The sequence below is a fragment of the Oenanthe melanoleuca genome, chromosome 1A (assembly GCF_029582105.1).
Source record: "Oenanthe melanoleuca isolate GR-GAL-2019-014 chromosome 1A, OMel1.0, whole genome shotgun sequence".
In the NCBI taxonomy this organism is placed as follows: Eukaryota; Metazoa; Chordata; class Aves; order Passeriformes; family Muscicapidae; genus Oenanthe; species Oenanthe melanoleuca.
Window position 1 is genome coordinate 61,267,766 of NC_079334.1, and position 21,091 is coordinate 61,288,856.

Here is a 21,091-nt window from a genome sequence, read left to right on the forward strand (position 1 = left end):
TTGAACCAGGGTCTGCTGTCCTTATTCAGGTGCACATTCTTGTTTCCAGAGCCCAGCTGGAATAGACAGATAGAATAATGCTTCACAATTCATAAAATGTTACAAGGAAAATGAGATCATTATTGCCATGTTGGTCTTCATGCAAGAAAGGGGCCATTTGTATCTTCCTTATAGTGCAGCAGTCAGGATTAGTTGCAGATTTTTTTGTTTGGTTTGGATTTTTTGTTTGTTTGCTTGCTTTTCAAAACCGTCATCTTTTAAATTCTGGTTATTAATATAGACAGCAAGTGCCTGTGAAACTATATGTTGAACAAACATTATAATTTTTACAGTTACTTATTTCAAATAGCTTGTTCATTTTAGGAAACTGTAACGTGATTGTAGCATAACCAATGAAATATGCATATGAGCATGCTAATAGTGTGAACTCTGTATTTTAGAACAGAAGTTATGTTTCACAATTAGAGCAGTTCTGGTATCTGACAACTTGCATGGATTCTTAATCTCTGATGTATGAAATGGGCATTAATTTCTGATTGTAGAACAATTGTAAAGTAATTCTTCAGTAGTAAATTTTGGATGAGAGAGATAGAGCTGCTTCATTCTTCTGGGTTAAATCTTCCAACAAATGATGATCTTTTGGAAGCTCTCTATTTAAATGACCTCAAGCTCATTAGTAGGATTGCCATCTGAAGTAAAAGGGACTGGATTTTGACCAATAAGAGGTAAAATGCTTTTTTGCTTTGCTTTTGTGCTTAATAAGATTAAAGAAACAAAACAAAAACAAAGCAAAATATATGGGTTTTGATAGTATTTGAATAAAAATAGACTAAAATTTTCAAAAGTCTTGAATGAATGAAACCCACCTTGAGTAAAGAAAGACACTTGTTCATCCTAGGGGATTTCTAGTTTAGATTGTGGTGAAACAGAAGGTGGAGGGCAACTGCCTCACGATTTTTAAATGTCCAAAGAGAGGCAAGATTAACTCACTCAAAATGATTCAGAAAATATGCTATCCTCCCATTATGCTGAAATCAAAAATTCAATTCATTTCAGCAATGAAATATTTACTCTCTAGTCAGATTCTTACATCTGAAGGGATGGGACAAAAGATAGAGGAAATGGGACAGGAGTGCTGCTGATCATAAACAGAAAATGTTGGAAGTTTTAATGTTCCACTTTTGTAAGAAGAAAAAGAATGATGAAAGATGCCCTGTGGTCTCTACAGGAAATATAAAAGTAAAAATATTTCAGAGTAGTTTTTTTTTTCCCCAACAAAAAACCTGCATTCCTAATTGTGTTACTAAATTCACGACTGATTGAAATATTTTGACATTTCACATATGACACATTTGTGAACATTCTACTAATTCCCTATAAGTCAGCAGCTGTTCCTTAGATTGTATTTCCATTTTTAAACTTTAAATTTGTTTCTTCTTTCCTTTCATCAACTGTAACAATTTCTTCTATTCCTATCAAGTATTTCTAGCAATAAATCAATTTTAAAAAACTGCCCCATGTGTTAACACATCTTAAGGTCAGAGAAAGCCTTGTGATAGTCTGATTTGATCTCTGGGGTAAAAGAGGTTATCTGATTTCTACCAGTAAATTCATGTTCCAAATGAATGATTTCCAGAAAGAAAAAAATCTCCATTTGGTTTAAACATCTGTCCTGACTCTGAATGTACCACAACTCCTTCTAGCTTGGCTCTTAAGCTTTCTTACTGCTGGCATTCATGCCTTTGTTTGCATCTGAATTTATCTCATTTCATCTTAGTACTGAATGTTACTATAATTTTGCAGTGTGTGGTTGAGAGCTCTTCATTAGCTGAATTCTGTCTCCCAATAAAGAGCCCCTGAACTACGATGAAATTGTCTTTGCTTTCCTTTGGCTAAACTAAACAGATTGATTCAGCTTTGTTAGTGAGTTTATTGAAACAAGAGTACTTGAAGTTAATAATAACACTTAAAAAGGACAGACCCCCATCTTCACTGGTGCCCTGGGAGACAGGGGGTCTGCTAAAAGAATTAGCTGGGGAGAGGCAGAGTGGAAGAAGTTGGGCAATGCAGCCTCCTTCAAGCCTTTGATAGATTTTGGTCTTGTATAAACAGTATTAAGAAGTACACAAATGCTCTCTTGTTTCTGAGGAGCTAGAAATCCTTTGTAATTCACAGTGTATTGAATCTCACATCTTGCCTGGAAGCTAGACAAGCATTATCCCTGTTTTAGACAGGGGGAAATGGAGGCAAAGGGAATTTATATGATTTGCCTCAGGAGCAGATTATCCTTCTGCCTTATTCACCAGCCTGAGCTTCAGCTTTTCAGTAGATAAAAACATTTATGTTTGAGTGGGATCTGCAAGAGGATAAACTTCAGGAAATTTCCTTCTAATGCTACCTGTAGATCTGTCAGTCCCCAGAGATGAATATATGTAATATGCATGGTAATTTTTCTCCATATTGCATAACTTCAAATTTCCTTTCAATTCAAAGAGGGCCTGATTCAAAGCCTGTTGAAGTATGAAGTTATTCTTACCAGCTTTGAATTATGCATTAATGTGGCTTCCATTTTAAAACATGATGCATACACTAAAAGAACACTATTGTTTCACAGAGAGGCATTTTTTAAAAATTATTTTGGGCTTACCTACTGTTTCATGTTAGCAGAACGATTATCAAGTTATTTATAGTCCAAATCAGCAAGAAGAAAAGCTAGTGGTGGTTTAAACTAAGCTGATAACCTTTCTTTTGTCCATGCAGTTTGCTGCTGGTATGTTATCTACGTTAAAAATTAAAACAAAAGAGAAATTAGCAGATTGACAGATCCCCATTTAAATCAAGAAAACATGATATTTTCTCCAAACCTGTTGCTGTTAAATTCAGTTTTGTGCTAGAGAAGAGCCGCTGGAGGGCAGCCTTGCTCCTTACAAATCAGAGGATGCAGCCCTGGCTGAACAAGTGTTTTTACAAACCTGCAGCCCGAGTGTGTCCCTGCCTGTGCCCTCAGTAACCGGGGTACCTCTGCCTGACTGTTCAGAGGCGTGGAGACTCTCCACATGCAGGTGCACTTAATCCTTTCAAGATGTAGCAAAGCCCTAAAAAGCCACACTTTGTTGTGTAAAGTGTAATACCTCCACTGATCTTTCATGTTTATTCAGCTTTTCTGGGGGTGGAAAGGGTTGCAAAACAAAAGAGAGATAGAGTCAAAAGTATCCAGCTTGAATGTTTAAGCAATAAGGAGATTGCTCCATTGTCTACCATAAACCCCACCAGTGTGCAATTTCCTTTTTCCTGTTCTCCAAATTCGTTGGTAGGACCAAGTTCCCCCAGGTGGGAATAAGTTCTCCAGACTCCTTGGAAAAAGCTGACCAAAGGTTCCCTTCCACATTGCTCTTGAAGTAGCTGGGGAGTTTTGCCAAGATGCCACGTATCCTATTGCTGTTATTCCCACAAACCTGCTGACATCAATGTGGAACTTTACCTCACTAAGTTTGATATTGAATCTTTGTATGAGAAAGATATGTTTTGGAACAACAATAATCTACTGCTTCTACAATAGTTAGATTTGTTCAGGTTTCTGTGAGATGACTTTCTCCAGATGGATAAATGGAGGCAAAGGGAAGGTCAGAGCAGGAAGATTAACATACTACAAATGCAAATCTTTGTAGGATTCAAGTGCCTCGGTAATAAATATGATCTTGGTGCAGTTCTCAGCATGTCTGTAAGATTATAGCTGAAGAAATCTCATCTAGTTCCTTGGACACGTGGTGTATTCAGTTACCCCTCCCAAGTTGCTTTCCCTTGCCAGAGGCCAAGAAAGCCTCCTGCATGACCTCCTTCTTCCAGCTGGCACAGCTTCCCTGTTGTGTCTGTCACCCTCTAAGCAGCAATATTATCACTCTGTGATTTACCATGCTGCTGTCTGCTGACCTTTTGGAGTTTGGCATTTCAGTCCCGAGGAAGTAGAGCCTGTTCCTAAATCTCATCTCTCTGAGTTACTAGAGAAAATGGAAAGGTTTCTACGTGTTCCTGTGTGGCCTCACATTGCTGTTTAGAACTTACCAGAAGTTTTTCCCAACAGAGCAAGGACACTACTGCATCAGTGAGTATTAGTAAGGAGATTTCTGTCCTGTCTCCCCATCGATTTCCCACTGAAGGAACAGACAATCTGCTTGGGGATGAGCTCTTCACCCTCCTTTGTTTGCGTGTGGCATGTAATGGAAATCCATTAGATGTTTCAGCACTGGTGGTAATTCCAGAGCTGATACCCACATAACAAGGCCAGTACATACAGAAAGCTCGTGAAAAATCCCAAGCAAACTGTTCGTGGTTGTTTATGAACTCCCGAAAAAGCCTTGCTCCAAAAACATCAGTCTGCTGTTCCCAGTGAAGGAGAATCTGCAGCAAAGAATGAACTGACATCCAGGTTTCCAGGACTTAGTCTAGGGAACAAAATACTTATTCCATTTCATGCACATTTGTTCCACTTTATGGCAACCCTCTGCCATACAAGCAACATTCTTTAGAAAAATAGTTTGCACAAAATTTGTGTGTGGTACACAGGCATGTTCTACCCTCTTTTAGACCTGTAAAATGAAATGTCTGTTACTGGGAAAGAGACAGGGCAATTTTAAAAACATTCAGTATCTGTATCTCATAGGTCTCATATGAGGTGAAGGCCTGAGACAATGTAAAGAATTCACACCATTTCAGCTGAGCTATGCAGATGAGGTGCTTGAGGCAGTGAACTGGTGACCCAGACCTCTGCTGAGTGGAGAAGGGTGCCTAGGGTACCATTTAGTCGCCTAAATTAGATGTCTAAAACCACAGTGTGAAGACTATTTCCTTTTTCACATATTTTATGAAGATGTCAATATCTAAATGCTTCTATCCAAACAATACTGCATATTTCTATGATGCTTACTGATTTTCTGTTTCTGTGCATTTGTTTTGCACATGGTAAAGTACTGTGCTGTGCTACAGATGTAACGTGTTCAGAACTTCAAGCCTGGCCAGGTGGCTGCCTCTCGAGAGCTTTGGATTTGCCTGTAGAATTTGCAGCTATCACTTCTGCACCTCCGGAGGGAGCCTCAGCAGAAAACAAAATCAGATGAGTATAAAATCCTCCACAACAACTTACTGCAACACTTCAGCACAGCTGAGACTGAGAGCAAACAATCCTCTCTCACTTTATCAATGCACTCTGAACACAAGCCACCCTGGAGCCTAACTCAGCATTAGTGAGTACAAAAATACTCTTTTTAAAGGGCAGTTACCACATCTGAAACACAACCCCAGACAAGCTACAACCATGCACTGAGACATGTCCAAAGCACATATCAGCTTCTTACCAAGCATTCAGCACATCACAAAGTAAGGTGCACAAGAAGTGCTAAAGGAAATTTGAGCCCCTATCACTGTTTTAGGCTCATGCCTGTCATGCCTGGTAAAAGAGGTCCTGATAGTAAACCTTCTATTGGTAAATGGTAGGTGATAAAATCTTAAGGAAATAACAAAAAACTCTATTTCCACACTTAATATCCTAGATTAATGTAAACATTAGCTGGGCCAAACTGAAGAAGGTTTGGCAGTGACAAGGGATAACTTCTTCACCAATATTTTTTCAAAAATGGTGAAAATGCTTTTTCAGTCATCAGTAAATAACATACTCCTTCAGGGCAGTGGTGATGACTATAAAGGACACATAACTGAGTAAACCAAATATGTATAAAATAAACTTTATTAGTAGTAGTTATGACCTTTGGTCTTGCTGTTCTTCTTACCACATAATAAAATATGTTTACAATACAATGACTATCCAGAATATAAAGATTTCCATTTTGGGAAATGCTACTTATTCAAATTTTGAGCCAGCTTTGTAGTGCCTGTGATCTGTGAAAATAACCAACCACTTGCATCAAGGTTCAACCTTTAGTTTTCTTTTTTTAACATAGGCCAGGCCTCTCAGCCTGGTCTACTGTAGTGGTCACCAATTCAAGATCAGACCCCAGGCTGTCATTGCTCTCAAGTGGAGTGAATCATCATACTACAGATGTTTTCTTAATTTTTTTCTTTTTCCTTTTTCTTTTCCTTTACTTTTTCTTTCTTTTTCATTTCCTCTTCTTTTCCTTTTCTTTTTTTTTCTTTTTTACTTTTTTTTTTTGTGTCTTCAAATGTAAATATACAAAACCAAAGAATGTTCAAAACCTTGTTTTCCACAATAAGTGTTAAACAATTAGAAACAATACCACATATAGCACTTAAAGCAATTAGTGTTTCTCATAAGATTTCTGAATCACATTCCAAGAATTTATTTTTAAAATGTTTTTTCTTCTTTTACTTTTTCCGCTCTTCTATTTGTTTGATTTTTCACTGATTTTTTTCTTCCAAACTTAAGAAAACCAATGCCAAGACCATAAGAGGTCTTTACTATGCCATTGTTTTGGGCAAAGGTGTGCACCTCCACTCTTTATGTGATAGAATTTGAGATTGTTTAACCTGTCTGGCTAAGTGAACTAATTTACCTAATTTATTGTTATAATAAGGGAAAGGCTGTTACTATACTGTACCCTGTAACAAAATGTGGAAGTGAATAGACATTCTGAAACAGAAAATACCTTGCACATCTTTCCTGAGTCCTATCAGCACAAAGCCAAGACCCAGTGCAGCTTTCCCCCTTACAGGGATCTGGTGGCCCATCTGTTCCACTTCAGCTCTTTTCTGGCTTGAGGTTGAATTTATTCCTCCACCTGATGCTGTACTTTCATTTGTGGCTATTTAGAACTGCTTAACAGCAAAACTTCTTAACAGACACAGTGCAAATCCCATGCATGAGATAGAGCAGTATCTTTCTGATTCTTATGTCCTGGATCTGCTCCTTCTTCTCCAACAGTGTCCCTGTCTATGATTCATCAAATCCCAAATTATTTAAGATGTGGGTTATCTGCTCATCTTCCTTTCAAAGGGCAGTTCTTCTGGAGGGGTTCTGGGTTCTCTTGTTATATGTGAGAAAAGATATTCACTGCTCCTCCTTTGAGCCATTCTTTGCTGTGAAAGGCCATCTGCAGATTTACCAGAGGCTGAATCTGAAAACATCAAAGGCTGCCAAATGGCCATGTTGCTATCTGAGGCTATCTGAAAAGTGCTGTGCATCTGTACAGTGCTCTTAATATATTACCTCTATGAAACCAAAAAGTAGTACTATTTACAATCCTCAATTAACATAGTAACTTTAGTATTCATTAATCTTCACAAGTTGTTCCAAGTCTGCTGCATTGGGAATGAGAAATAACAGTAGTAAAATGATCAAAGAAGGCTATATTATTTATTCCAGGTTCTTCTTCCTTAGACAATTCCCTTCAGTGGTTGCATTCTCTTTTGTGGGAACAATTCTCAGCTGAAGGTAGCTGAGGACATCATGTGGGGAAGGGTAATTTATAAAGAGAACAGGTAGAGGAAAACAACAAGAAAAAACCTTCTTTTGGATCATAACCAAAGCTGAATCATACAAACAGAAAGAAAGGCAAGAGGGTATAAAACACAACTGACAAAGATCAAGCAACTCATGTTGGATGAAAGTCATCACTTTGTGGGAAATGGAAAGCAGAAGGAAGTGACCATCAAGTATTCCCTTTATAATGGGCTGACATCACTCAGTTCTCTGCCAGACGAGGGTATCAAATTGTTCTTGTTCCCATTTTAGGGCAGTGGGGAAAGTCATACCTGGCTGTAAATTTTACTACCATTGTGTTTTTGTTCTCTGGAGACTCTAGTCTGACAGCAGGAAGACAAATATTGATACATCAATGAATGAATATTCTTCTGGGTGATGACCTTTGTGAATGCTCTCGTTCTACCCTAATAAATAGTAATTCAGAAAATTGTTGTCATTCAGTCTGAGTCTGACAAACAAAAGGGAAAAAAACCAGGCCTTGCTTCCTGAGTCACTGGATTATCAAGAGTAGTAGGAGATTAGTGCATTGGGAAAGGAAGGAATAGCTTTATGAGGATTTAGGAATCTTTGAGACCTCATTACTATCAGTGACCTTCAAAACCTTTCTATGTGAAAATCCAGTTGGACACCTGCTTCTTCCACTCTCTGCTTTGCAACTCTTTGCCTATTATAATTGTCTGAGCATATTATGTTCTCCAAAGAAACATTAAACTCCCTTATGTGAAAACTAAGCCATATGGAAAAATCATATTTCCCAGATAGTTGATCAAATATATTTCATATGTTTGAAAGACACTGAGTAGTTTAAACAGAGCTGGCTTGAACTCAGACCACATATAACTTTTGCTATGGAACAAGATATGTTATAAAATGAGTGAGAATATGAAAAAAAATAAAATTGAAAGGCTATATTACATACCAAAAAAAAGTAGTTAGTTTCATATCAAACAGAAATTGTGGTAAGGAATTTAGGTTATTTTGTAGATGATTAGGTTATTTTGTGAATGATTCTAGGGTAGTGCTAACAAAAAGCATGTGGAAATATATATATTGCAAGCCCATTTATTAAGGAAGAACAAACAATTTTTTGTGGTTTCAGGATTGCAAAAGCTGGGTTCATTTTCTGGTTGAGGCATTCAGGCACTGTTACTCCTCCTCTTGGGTTGCCCTCAGCCTGAGCTCCCAGCTCTAAAGTCAGAGCACTATTTCCTACACGTGTCACAAAGAAGAAAGAAATCTGTTACCAAAGGCCTGACAAAATAGGATATCTGAGTTCTTTTATAAATCAAGTCCCATTTTAGTTATATGAGTGAAAAAATTGATATGATTGCTTATAATTAATAAAAAATAATGTTATCTTTGTCAAGATATGATAACTCTAAGCCCAAATACTTTGAGGAAAATAATGCTTACTAAGAAGATTTCTAGGAGAAATTTAAGTTTTTTGAAAAGGGATTTTTCAGTTGATTACTCTTTCCCTATTAAAAGCTGTGCCATTTCTTCTAATATTAAAAGGAGCCCATGAAATGAAAGACCATTCATAAAAGAAGAAAAAAATACACGATTTTTAATAAAATATTGAAGTAATTTTGGCTGTCTCTAAAAAAAAATAAAAAAAGCTAATGTTTGATAAGGATCTAATAAATAATCCTCCAATTTAGTTTTTTTAAAAAATTACTTTTTATGGAAGAGGTACTTTTAATCTATTAGTTATGAACAAATGCCAAGATAAATAATCACTGTGGTTTCAAATATATACAGATGTCTTTCCTCTTTTAGTCATCTGTTACTCCATTCCAATCCCAAATTCTGATTGTGGGCAATGTGCTAAATGTTCACATATATGCACTGACATCCACTGCAACCTTCACCCCCATCATGGAAAACACACAACTCATACACAAAACAATGAATCCCCCAGGGTATTTTGGAAGTTGCATAGGTAGGAAGAACAATGCATATAATAAACAACATAAAATAATCCCAATTGATTTGAATCATACTTCTAGAAACAAAGTGGCTACTTATATAGTTTTAATTTGATTATTCACTGAATTCAGTTGCTTTTAAACAGCTGTTAAAGTGAATTAGGAAGACACTAGGCTGCACTGTGCATGTAGGATCAGGTTTATTTTTCTTTCTAGTTATTCCTCATATGGGTAATGGGAAACAAGACATAATAAGTATAATTTTTAAAGAAGACTTATCACAGCTGTCATCATAATTGGTTTCCCATCATGCTTATAAAAATAAAATGGATAATGATAGAAGAAGTATAATCCCATTTTTTTGCATTGTTCTACAGAGTTTCAGCTGTGCAATTGGTTTTCTCATAGTCTTCAGAGAAAATGTCTTTGGCATTTCATAAGACAATGCTCAGCAATAGCTTGTTAGCTGTTGTGATAAAGCAATTATTAGACTAATCAGTATTATCTCAGTATTGTCTGGTGATTCTTCCCAGCTAACTATTGTATTGATCTGCTCTTTCTTACTCTAGGGTGTCATTACCATTTTGGTACAGGTCATTTTCTTACTTGTGTATTGTATGATTAGATATTGTAATTCATAAGTCTTTTTACAATCTTTCAATATACACTGGAAGACGCCAGTGCACATTCATGTACCCTTTCATCTTTCTGAGAGAAAACTGGGTCTTTAGAGGTTACCAGTAATTGTAGCTTCTTCTTATATTTATTATGGAAATGTTTGATATTTTAAATTCTTTTATCATTGTAGTTCTTATACTATTTTGATGATTTGGATAAATCCTTATGGAGATCTCTGGTGCTGGAGTAAAATCCTGGCTTGAAGAAGTGAAAAAGGCAAAATATTGCAGGTTTCATCCAGGATCAGCTGCCTGGTAGGAGTCATTGGAATAAAGGATTAGGGATGCAATTCCCTGGCACTAACAAATTAAGTTCCACTCTGGGAAGTCAGTTGAATGGAAGAAGTAGTAATACACTGCCTTGCCTTGAGAAAATGCATGAGTATTTCTTAACAGATAACATCACCTCTGTGATACATGTGCTGGTTTAACTATACAAATCTAACTGACCCAACTAGTGTAAGAGTCAAGGTTTAACAGTTATACAGTCCATTTTATGGACTTGGTAAACATTTATTTTTTTTGTGACATTTCTTTTTAACTGGCATGCAAGGAACACAAAAATGTTCAATGCTTGTAATAGAAGTGATATTCATACTTGTGACAAAATATAAAATAATGTTTCTAACTTAAAAAAAAATAGATAAATATAGAAGACAGTGAGACTTGAAAGGGAAACTGCATTTTTTGTTCTTGTTTCCTATTTATACTAAGATGATGTTTATTTTTTCTTTTTTCTCAATAAAAAGCATCCAGACTTTATGTTGTAGTATTTTTCATTTCCATCCACAGATCACCTCTAACCCTCTAATGGTCCTAGGAAGATTTGTCATGATTTACACAGAGATTATAAGCAAACTATAATTTGTGGTGGCACCATACCTGGAAGTATCCCTGGAGCCTTACTTAAGGTTTCAGCTTCTTCCAAATCCAAGAGCTAAAAAAAAGGATTTCGTGTTAACAATAGATCCAAATATTTGCAGAAATACTTTTCTGTCATGCAACAGTATGTACAACTGCCAAGATATTGTCAAAGCACAGTGGATGCCAAACAGGAGAATTTTTAGGAAAAAACACTCTATGCCAAACATGCCTGTGATCCACTCTGTGTCCAAAGAAGATTTTTTCAGCTGCATTATGTCTGCTGTTTTGACATGCAACCGTGAACTTAACTACAAGTAGTTTAATTTTTCTACATTCAGCCGTTTCTCCCCCTCCAGCTTGTGAAGATCACAAGTATATATGTGAAGCATTTATCATAGCTTGAAGCCCTGTTAGATTCAATTGCTTTACACTGGCATCAAACTGTTTAGCTTTCATAAGTAACATTTTGAGCCACAGTGAATAGCACAAGGATTGAATTCGTGCCTTTCAGTACCCTGACTGTTTGATGGATTCCAGTCAGCAGAAATGGTGGTGGAGCACACAGCTTTATTTATTTGGGTGAGGATCTAGTTAAGTATACTGGTTAGCATTAAAGACAAAAAATACAACTTGCTGATTTCTAGAAGCATTGGCATGTTTATAAGAGTGGTGTGTGCACATCTTTCATTAATAAAGGGAAATACAGTGAAAAATTCCACAGTGCTCTAAACAGAGCACAGTTCCATCCTTTAAATTTCAAATACTACACAACTAAAAACATCATTTCTCCTTAACTATCTAGAATGCAAAACAGCACAATCATTTTTTTCCATCGATACTGGAGATCAGACATCTGCCAACCTGGGGAAAGAATTGAGCTTACATTATCTTCACATAGGACAGCATACAAAAATCAGCTTAAGTGAAGAGACAGGCATGAAGCAAGAAAACTGTCTAATCCAGGACATACCTTGGGAACAGCAATATGTGATTAAGTCACAAATAATTGGAGAAGAATGTACTTAATCTTTCTCATTCAGTACCTCTGATAAGCACACAGATGCTTCAAAAACAAACACAAAGTCCAGTGAGGTGAGCAGCTTTTCATTATGTTCACTGAACTTTACCCCAGTCATATTTTTTTTGCAGTGCAGTCACTAAAACAACTACCTGACATGGCTAATGTTGTAATCTTTTTTTAGTTTGTTTTCAAAATGGAATGTTGATCACAGTCTAGCAATTTATTTTAAGGTACTGTAAAATTATTTGTTGATTGAATGCTGATACTTAAAATCTTTAACTTGTAGACAAAATTATAAAGCCCTAAAAATAGAACCTTAGAATAAAAGTGTTGATAAAACCCTTACAAAAAGAAAATCAGTAGTCTTGCTATAATAATAAAAATAAGAAACAGAAGAGGTAAGTTAAGCCTTCTTCAGAGGAACTGGCAGAGCCCATCTGTTTGTTCTGATTTATGGAGCTATTCAATGTAGTATTGTTCAGCAAGAGCAGTTTGTAGGAATGCATGCTTTCTATGTAGTGCTACAAACCCAGAAAAAAAGTGACATATGAAACTTAAGGGCTCAAGGAAATAATGGTTGCAAAACTTAGCTGAAATATCTGTATTTCTTTTGTCTGCTCTCTTCCTCTCCTGCCTGCAGCTATAGTAAGAAATGAGAAGTTCAAGCCATATTTGATATTTACATGATATTGCAGATCTAACAGAATTACCGTGGTCTTTTTATCCTTTTTCCATGCAGAAACATGCATCTCCATTTGCCTCTGCATAAAAAAATCACAATATGCTCACAAGAAAAGATGACCATGAAACTCACAGAGAAATGAATACAATATATTTGGATAAAGCATAAAAGTAAAACAGGTTGCAGGGGTACACCATGTTGATTGGTGAAGAGTTTTTTTCCCAGGACACAGTGTCAGATTTAATTTACACCAGGCTCTAAGGTGGAATGGGCTGAAAAACTCTTGGGCCTGTTCATGAAATCAGATTCATCCTTCAAAAGCTGCCCCAGGTGCCTCAGATGCAGCTCTGTGGAATGTGGCTGTGCACAGGCAGACCTGGCAGGCTCACATGTGGGGAGAAGGCAGAATCTTTATTTTCATGAGGACATCTCTGATTAAAGAAGTGTTGTAATCCTGTGCACATTAATTCTTAGTTACTGGTGTACATTTACCTTTTTATTTCAACATCAACAAAACTGAGCAAATCAGACTGGAAGCAATTTCTGCTGCTGCAGAGCTGTTGGTTTATTGTAGGCTTTCAGAAGGCAGAGATCTGACTCTGAATGTGGAAGACAAGTGACCTTAGGTGATTGAAAGCAACTCAGGAAGGGTGTTTGAGCCTCCTTGGCTGCAAGCACCAGGTTCACATACTGCACTCAGGAGTCCCAGCCCACCCCAGGGCTCATCCCACCCTGGCCACAGCCCCAGCCCCAGCTGGCACTCAGTGCCTGCCCCAGAGAGGCTGCAGGGCTCCATCTCCAACCCCACACCACCCTGCCCATGGGCCTGCCAGACCAGATCCACTGGGGGTGATGCTCAGGGGATGTGCCTGAAGCCAGGGGCTGGAGCTGCCCCAGCTGTGCCCTGGGTGTGGGGTCAGGCTCTGGCTGGCAGGTCCTCAGAGACCCCTCACTGCCCCCACACCACAAACTTTCCATCCCTTAAAACTTCCTGACAGGCACTTCTTGTGTGGTACCTCATAGCTCAGTGAAGACATGTTTTTGCTGCCCACCTGGGCTGATTTTATACCTGTGCATGGGAATGGCCTAGTATTAACAGATGTCACAAGAGCACATGGCATGGTGGTTTGACTGCAGCACCTGCACACAAAAGCAGCTCAAGGAGGGCTGATCATCACAAATGGGCTTCCCCAGGTGTGTTGAAGAAGAGAGCAACAAGGACTTCAACAAGAACTGTAGAAACCATATGATGACTTCTTTGGGTTAATATTGAGGCAAGCAAACACTCATTTCCTGGTGGGTGAAAATTGCTAAGAGAGAAATGGGAGTTTGCTTTCTTAACCTAAGTGAAACTTTTTCAGTTTGGATACTGCTTCACTCGAGCTTTGGGATTTAGCTTGGATCATCCTGAAGTTCTTCAAAATGTCAATCTTTCATAAATTCCAGGACAGAAAGGTCCCAAATAAGGCCTCTTTTCCACAGTTTCTAGTTTTTTTATGAAGCTCCTCCAACCTTTCATGCAAGTATTTATGGGGAGCAAAGAAGCTGGCTGAGCCACTAATACTCTGATCTGCTTGCTTCCTGTTACTGAGCATTCTAGGGATAATAGTCCTTTTGTTTTATGCTTTGGAAAAAGCCTCATAACTTTGCCTGCCATTAAATGGATGTTTTTGATGGGGAGCTCAGTGAATGTGACCTGTAAGGAAACAAAATAGTGTGTTTCAGCCTTCACAGAGGAAACATTTATAAAAATTTATAGCTGAAGCTGCCAAACATATTCAGAGATGTACTAGAATTACAACTAGAGCCTCAAATACTTCAGAGAAAAGAGAATTTCATCTCAGTGAAAGTTGGCTTTTTTAATGTATCTGTATGTAACCTATCTGTGCATTTGTATATAAGAACAAATAAGCATAAAATGTGAAATGTTTCTTCTTTCTTCCCACTCATTGTCATTGAAGGTGACCCCTAGGCATTGTACGTTCCTAGCAACGTACAGAGTAGAAACAGAGGACACTCATTTTAGCTGTGCTCTGCAGGGAATTCTAGCAAAGGACACAGTGTGGCTGCATCCAGAAACAAGGGTCTTCCTCTGTGTTTCTAAGCTGTGCACTAGTCACAGAACACAAAATTACTTCTTTTTCAATTAGAGGATTCATGGCTTGCCATATTCATTTTGTCCTTTTTGTATTTGCAGCACCTTTTGTAACCTTTTGAGTTGCTTGGCTGCTGCTGAGGGCTTATTTAAATTTTCAGAAAACAGTAGCAACCATAAAATATCCTTACAACATCCTTTGGAACCAGACTCCTTCATCCTTCCTCTACAGGAAGGAGCACGGATGAGGCTGAATGGATTAGTGACGGCACTGCCAGTGGTTGATTCTTCAATTCCGTATTCCAAATGGAAACAACAATACTTTCCTTCCTCCACTTCTTGTCTGGTGTATTTAAACATCATGCTTTCCAGAATAGCTGTTTGCACCATGCCACAGCACATTACTTGTAGATGGAGTCCCTAAGCACTTCCAAACAGCTGCTAAGTTTACCTAAGGATACAAGGGTATGTTGGTATTAGACAGAATCTGATTTATTCCACTTGCTTTCTGTGCAAGCCAGTTTCCAAAGGGAAGCAGCATAGTGTCCTAAGCCATTAGCATTGCACAGAGTGAAATTTCATCAAGTACAGCAACGTGCTCATATTCACATGGCTGATTTACAGTTTGGTTTCATGGGCAGAGTGGAGAGTGGGGGTGTGTATGTGTGGCTTTATCTGCACAAGCTCAGCAGCTGTGCCAAAAGATAGGCTGAAGATAAGTTCATGCCTTTCACTTCAGGCTTATTAGTTTTTAGCCTTCAAAAAAGAAACAAAAAATGCCATTAATACAAATAGCAATCCTTCTGGCCTAATAAACAGAGCTCATACACATTGATAGCATTATATTAGCAACAATGCACTCCATATGCTCATGAAGGTTACAGGGCACATTTCCGTGTAAACAGTCAAGACACTGAACTTCAAATATTTGGAAGAAATGTTTATTTAACAACTGAATACATGCTAAAAGAAATAATTTACAGCAGCAGTTTCATTACACTTTCTCTCCAGTTTTCTAGTTCCCATCTGAATTGAAGTGATAAATACAGAAGTGGAATTATTTACTACCCAGTGAGGAATGCATTTAAAGAATAAGCGCACAGCTCAGACACTGATCTAGCAAATAAACCAACCTTATCACCTGTGTGGCAAAATCTTGCATTTTAGTACTTTGCTGAACACACCGAAATGGAGTACCTCTAGATAACAGTACTTTACACTGTACCTCCTTACCTAGTCAAAAATATTTACATCTCTTTTGACTAATGTGTAGGTAGCAAAAACTGAACTATTAAACACATACCATTGATATTCACTAAATAATACATAAAAAGGAACAGTAAATGCGCATTCACATGCATTTAATTTAATTTTTTTACATAGTGACTTTATTGGGTCATGAAGATTTAACGTTTTTTTTGCAAAGATGAACATTTCCTCAGTTTGATGTTATAGTGTAATGTAACCATACATTTTTTAGGAGCCATAGAATGAATTCCCATTTCAGTGATCTGTGCAAGTGCAAAGAGTAGATGAGTAAGAATAAGATTCAATATATTTTTGTTCCTTCCAGATGGATATCTTAAAAAAAATGAAAATAGATCTTTCTGGTTATAAATGAAATCCTTTATTTCTCTCCAGCTTAAACACAACTTTTTACTTACTTTTTCTAAAGTCTATAACTAGAGGTTTAGAAGGTTTTATTGGCCATTTACAGAAATACCATTTTAATTTTTATTTTCAAACTTTATGTTGCTTTAAACAATAATGACATAAATGGGTGTATGAATCTTACTGATGCTGCAGGGCATCCTTCTATACATTAATTCATTAAGGCCTATGCTTTTTGAAAAAAAGTTCATTTCACATCAGTATTAAATGCTGCTTTAACTTGACCATAACATGAACCAAAAAATCAAAAATTTCCACTGTTGGCTTGATCTTTTGCCCTCTTCTTTGCATAAATCAATACTAAAACTTAAACAAGACTACTCATGTGAGGACTGGGCTGAAGCTTATAAAATATGATCATATCAATTGCTCAATGAGACTGTCAGGTCATGGTAAAAATGTTGCAACTTCCTTAAATTTGTTCCCACAGATTATCTTTCTCAGCATAGAAAAACATATCTTAGAATTTTGACTTTATTTAATATGTTTGCTCTTCAGGCATTGTGGAAGAGGATGGTTCGGTGTTCTTGTAGCAAGATGCTTTAGAACCATTCGCTATGAACATGGAAGTGAAAAAAAAAGTTACATAGCAATTCCACGAATCTGTAAAAAAGGAAACAAAATTATTTGAGATCTATTGAAATCAACCTGTATTTTTCCCACTGAATTCTCTGAGGTTCATTTTACAACTGTTTCCTTTTGTAAGAAAGAGTATTGTAGTAACTAGATGGCACACAACTGCCCTTCACAAAAGGCTAAAGAATGCTCTATGATTAAAATTCTGTGATTAAAATAATTCATTTGACAACAGAGCTCAGAAGTTAACCATAAGCTGAGCTGAAAAATTAATTCTTCTGTACAGAAAAGCACATGAACATATGTTTTAATTCATCCATATTCAGCACATCATGAAATAATGGGAATTTACCAGCATACTGGAGTTCACAAGAGTCAGGTTAAATATAAAAGAGACTTAAAGCTGCTTTAAAAATAAATTCCCAAGTGCTTTCTTGAATCATGGCCCTATAGCCTTGTCCTATCCTATTCAAAGACTTTTTTTTTTTCTGAAGAATTAAATTACAAAAAAAATCCTGCAAGTTCATCCCCTCCAAAGGATTCAAAGGGGCCTGAAGTAACTCGGCTGTTAGTGAAAATCCAATTTCTATAAAGGCAAGAAGCCAAGGCTTCACTAAGCAGAAGGATACTTGAACTAGAGAGTGGCAAGGAGACTGGGGCACATTGTGAGTGATGCTACCACAGCAGTTGTGTTATATTGTATCTGATAAGGCTGATTGATAGTGTAGCAAAAAACTGATAAATTAAATACCACAGAGTGAAAAACAACAAAACAGTAATCAGTGCAGACACACTTTTATATAAAAGCTCCTTTAGCAAACTAAGGATTTTGTTGTAGTAATTTTCCCCACAATGACATTACTGGAAATTATGTCATTTACAGACTCTACCAAGGTAAAATATGGGAGGCTGGAGAAAGATGATCTCAAAATAACTGGACACCATAGAACTGGGGACCAAAGGCACATCTGTGCTGAGGTGAATAAATCCACTACTTATAACCCTAAACTGACACTCATGATGCAAATACATTGTCTATTTTACCCTGTTGCTCTCTTGTATATAGAATATGACAGAAATGCAGGACCAAATTTTCTGTTAATACAAATTAGTCTTAAGCTGAATTTCACCAATTCACTACTTTAGCAGATTTTCACCCACAGATCTTAAAGCAGGGTGCTGACTTTGGGGTTGTTTCCTTAGTCTAGTGCTGATTCTTTGCATTTTGGTGATCTGGCCAACAGGAAGAACAGAGCACTGAGAGTCAGTAGTGTGGACAAATCTCTACCACAGAGCTGGGAACACAACTCCTTAAACTGAATGTGAGCTTTGCTCATGGATATATGACAGTCTGTGAGCATCAGTATTTAAATATTAGCATTCACAAATATGAACCAAGAAAGCAAGAGTGTAATTAGCAGAGGGTATTTTAATGCTATTTGTTTTTTTAATTAAAAAAATATACAACTGAAAATCAATGCTCTCCTCTTCATTGGTTCAATCTATAGCAAGGTATTATACAAGTTGAATATTTCAAATACCATACTTAGAAAAACAGAATGCAGAATACTTCCATGCTATACAGTGACTTTCATGTTAAAATAGCTTAGTTTTAAAATTGCTTTGAAGTTACATGTCATATAGATTACTGACAGGGAAGGAGGTTAACTGCAATGTGACCAGCTCCCCTGGAACTTTTCTCAAACAAAAGAGTAAAGCAGTCATAATTGGAAGTTGTCTTTTTTCCTCTAAACCAATAATTAGAAAGTACAATATTTCTAAGACAAAAAGTCTAGTCTATTTTAGAAAGGAGCTAATGTTTGCTGCATATTTTTTCATGGTACATTTAAATTATACTTTTAATAAAATACATCTTTAGATCAAAGCTGAAAGAAGTCATCAGTAGTAGGCCAGTATACTCCACATTTTTTTTTCTTCCAGATGATGGATGGCTTATGTTGTTCAGATTTGCACAATCAATCTCATTCAGTATTGTTTTTCCTCTTCCAGAACATATAAACAGGAGAACTGGTAGACAAAACAAGAACAAAATCCTTGTGTCCAATCACGTGTTTAGATGTTCATCAGCTTAATGAGTTCATGCAGTTTTAAATAAGTCTAGAAATGGTAGTGCTGATGATAAAAGGTGGGGCTTGTTTTTCTTTCCTGTAAGATGACAGCATGAAATACAGCATTTTCTTTATATCTCCATCAAAAGAGAAAGCAAATCTTGCCTGCTGAATACTTGCAAAAGTTTTTGAGCAGTAAGCTAGGTCCAGGTGAGTTATCATCCTTGAAACTCTGGTCTTTCTGGTCTTAGAATCAGAGCAGAGAGGAAGGACTTGCTAGGAAAGTTAGAAATGGATTTTATTTAAACCTAGTGGAAACTGTTTGAACTTTCCAGTCTTGTAAACATCCACATAATGCCATGAAAAAGTTCATGAATATTGCATTTTTTTCCAGTTATCTGTCTATACAAGTTTCTACTTGGATGAGGTTCCTAGAGGTAATGTAGCTCAGACACTTCGTGGTGCCCTCTCAAATTCATGGGTCCTCCTGTTTCTACCTTTTTTATTCTCTTGTAGGTGCTTCCACTTGTTTGTGTTCACCTGCGCGTTGGCAGGCCTTTGCCGGCGCTGCTTGCGGTCTCTTTTCCAAACCTGCTCACAGAACTCATCCATCGTGTTCAGATTGGGGTGGTTGATGAGCTGCATGAAGTCTCTGTACCAGATCTTCTGGCTGGGGGTCATGCTGTTGGTGGCATCCTTGACCTTGGAGCCATCACCGTCCTCTTCTTTATGGAGAAGCTCCTCCAGGTGCTCGCTGTCGATGACTTCCAGGGTCACCTTGAGCAAGGTCTGCATGAAGCCGTGCTCCACAGCATGGCAGAGATAAACACCAGAGTCTCTCCGGTGGAGACTTCTCAGCAAGAGGCCCTGCTCTGTCCGGATCATGTGATCACCCACTTTTATCTGTATTGGGAAAAAGTGGACATTTCAATAGTTATTTTTCATATATGTGCCACATTATCCTCTAATCATGCTGCTTCTTTATCACTGCTCCTTTTAACTTGGCCAAGAATTCCCAAACACACAAAAATGGAAAACCCTTTGACAGTCATCTGTTATCATGAAGGGCTCAAATATTTTGGAGAAACTGATATAATGCCAAGAGTTTGGGGAATTAGGAATTTACTCCTTAGTAATTAATATTGCTGAACAAAGATCTTTCTCAGCTGTCGGATGGAGCTGCTGGAAAAATTACAGAAGATCTGAGCAGAGTTAACATGGATTAATTTGGGTGTACCACTGAGGTCTCATTCACCATTATCTTTTAGTCAAATCTAGATCCATTTGCAGGAAAGGTTCTTTGTCTTCCTGTTGCTCCTTACCACAAAAATCCTTAGGTTCTGCCTAAGTGGAAAACTTACAAACCAGCAACTAAGGATCAAATCTAAAAATTTTAATATTAAAAAAGCAGCTGTTCAAAATACTGGGTTTTTTTCTGGATTAATTCATACCTAGAATGTAACTTCATTCTCTGAATGCACATGTTGGTGCAGTCAGGAAAAGCACAAATCTGTTGGCTGTTCACTTACCGTGAATAAATTCTTAATAATTTACTATTCATTCAAACAAAATAAAAATATTTAAAGCAGCTAATGTAACTATTCTGAACGTGCTTTAAATATACGTATGTATACTTACAAATACTTCAATGCAACAAAAAAGTTTTTGTTCCCTAGCGTGACCTCCTTACCTACCAGAGTAAATTGTTCTCCTAAGATACGTGTGACCTGGCTTGATATGACTTGAAAATTTGGGTGATAAATAACATAAGAATGTTGATGACAAGAAAAGGAGAAAAATAAAGTATCAGCTTAGTGTAATGCAAACAGGGGAAGTAAGTGTTTCTGTCCCTATGAATACTGCTTTTGATGAAAATAAAAGTTTCCATACTCTTGTGTCCACTACAGTTCTCAGTTCTTCATTCTGACTCTGTTATCTGCAGTTACCTGAGTGTTATCTCAGAGCATGCAGCACATGGGATGCTCCTGCCAGCCTGTGCTTCAGTCAAACAATATGATTAGGGGAGGCAATTTTAAGGCCTTTGTGATATTTGAG

General features: G+C 37.3%; 1 protein-coding gene across 1 annotated transcript in view; it reads right to left on the bottom strand.

The window, feature by feature from the left end:
- Positions 1-15,645: 15,645 nt before the first annotated feature.
- The window catches only part of SEMA3A (semaphorin 3A), a 163,370-nt gene continuing 157,924 nt past the window's right edge, over positions 15,646-21,091 (bottom strand). The window contains exon 17 of the mRNA XM_056481990.1: positions 15,646-19,939. Coding sequence (XP_056337965.1) covers positions 19,484-19,939 — 456 coding nt within the window. The 3' untranslated portion in view covers positions 15,646-19,483. The remainder of the gene's footprint in view (positions 19,940-21,091) is intronic.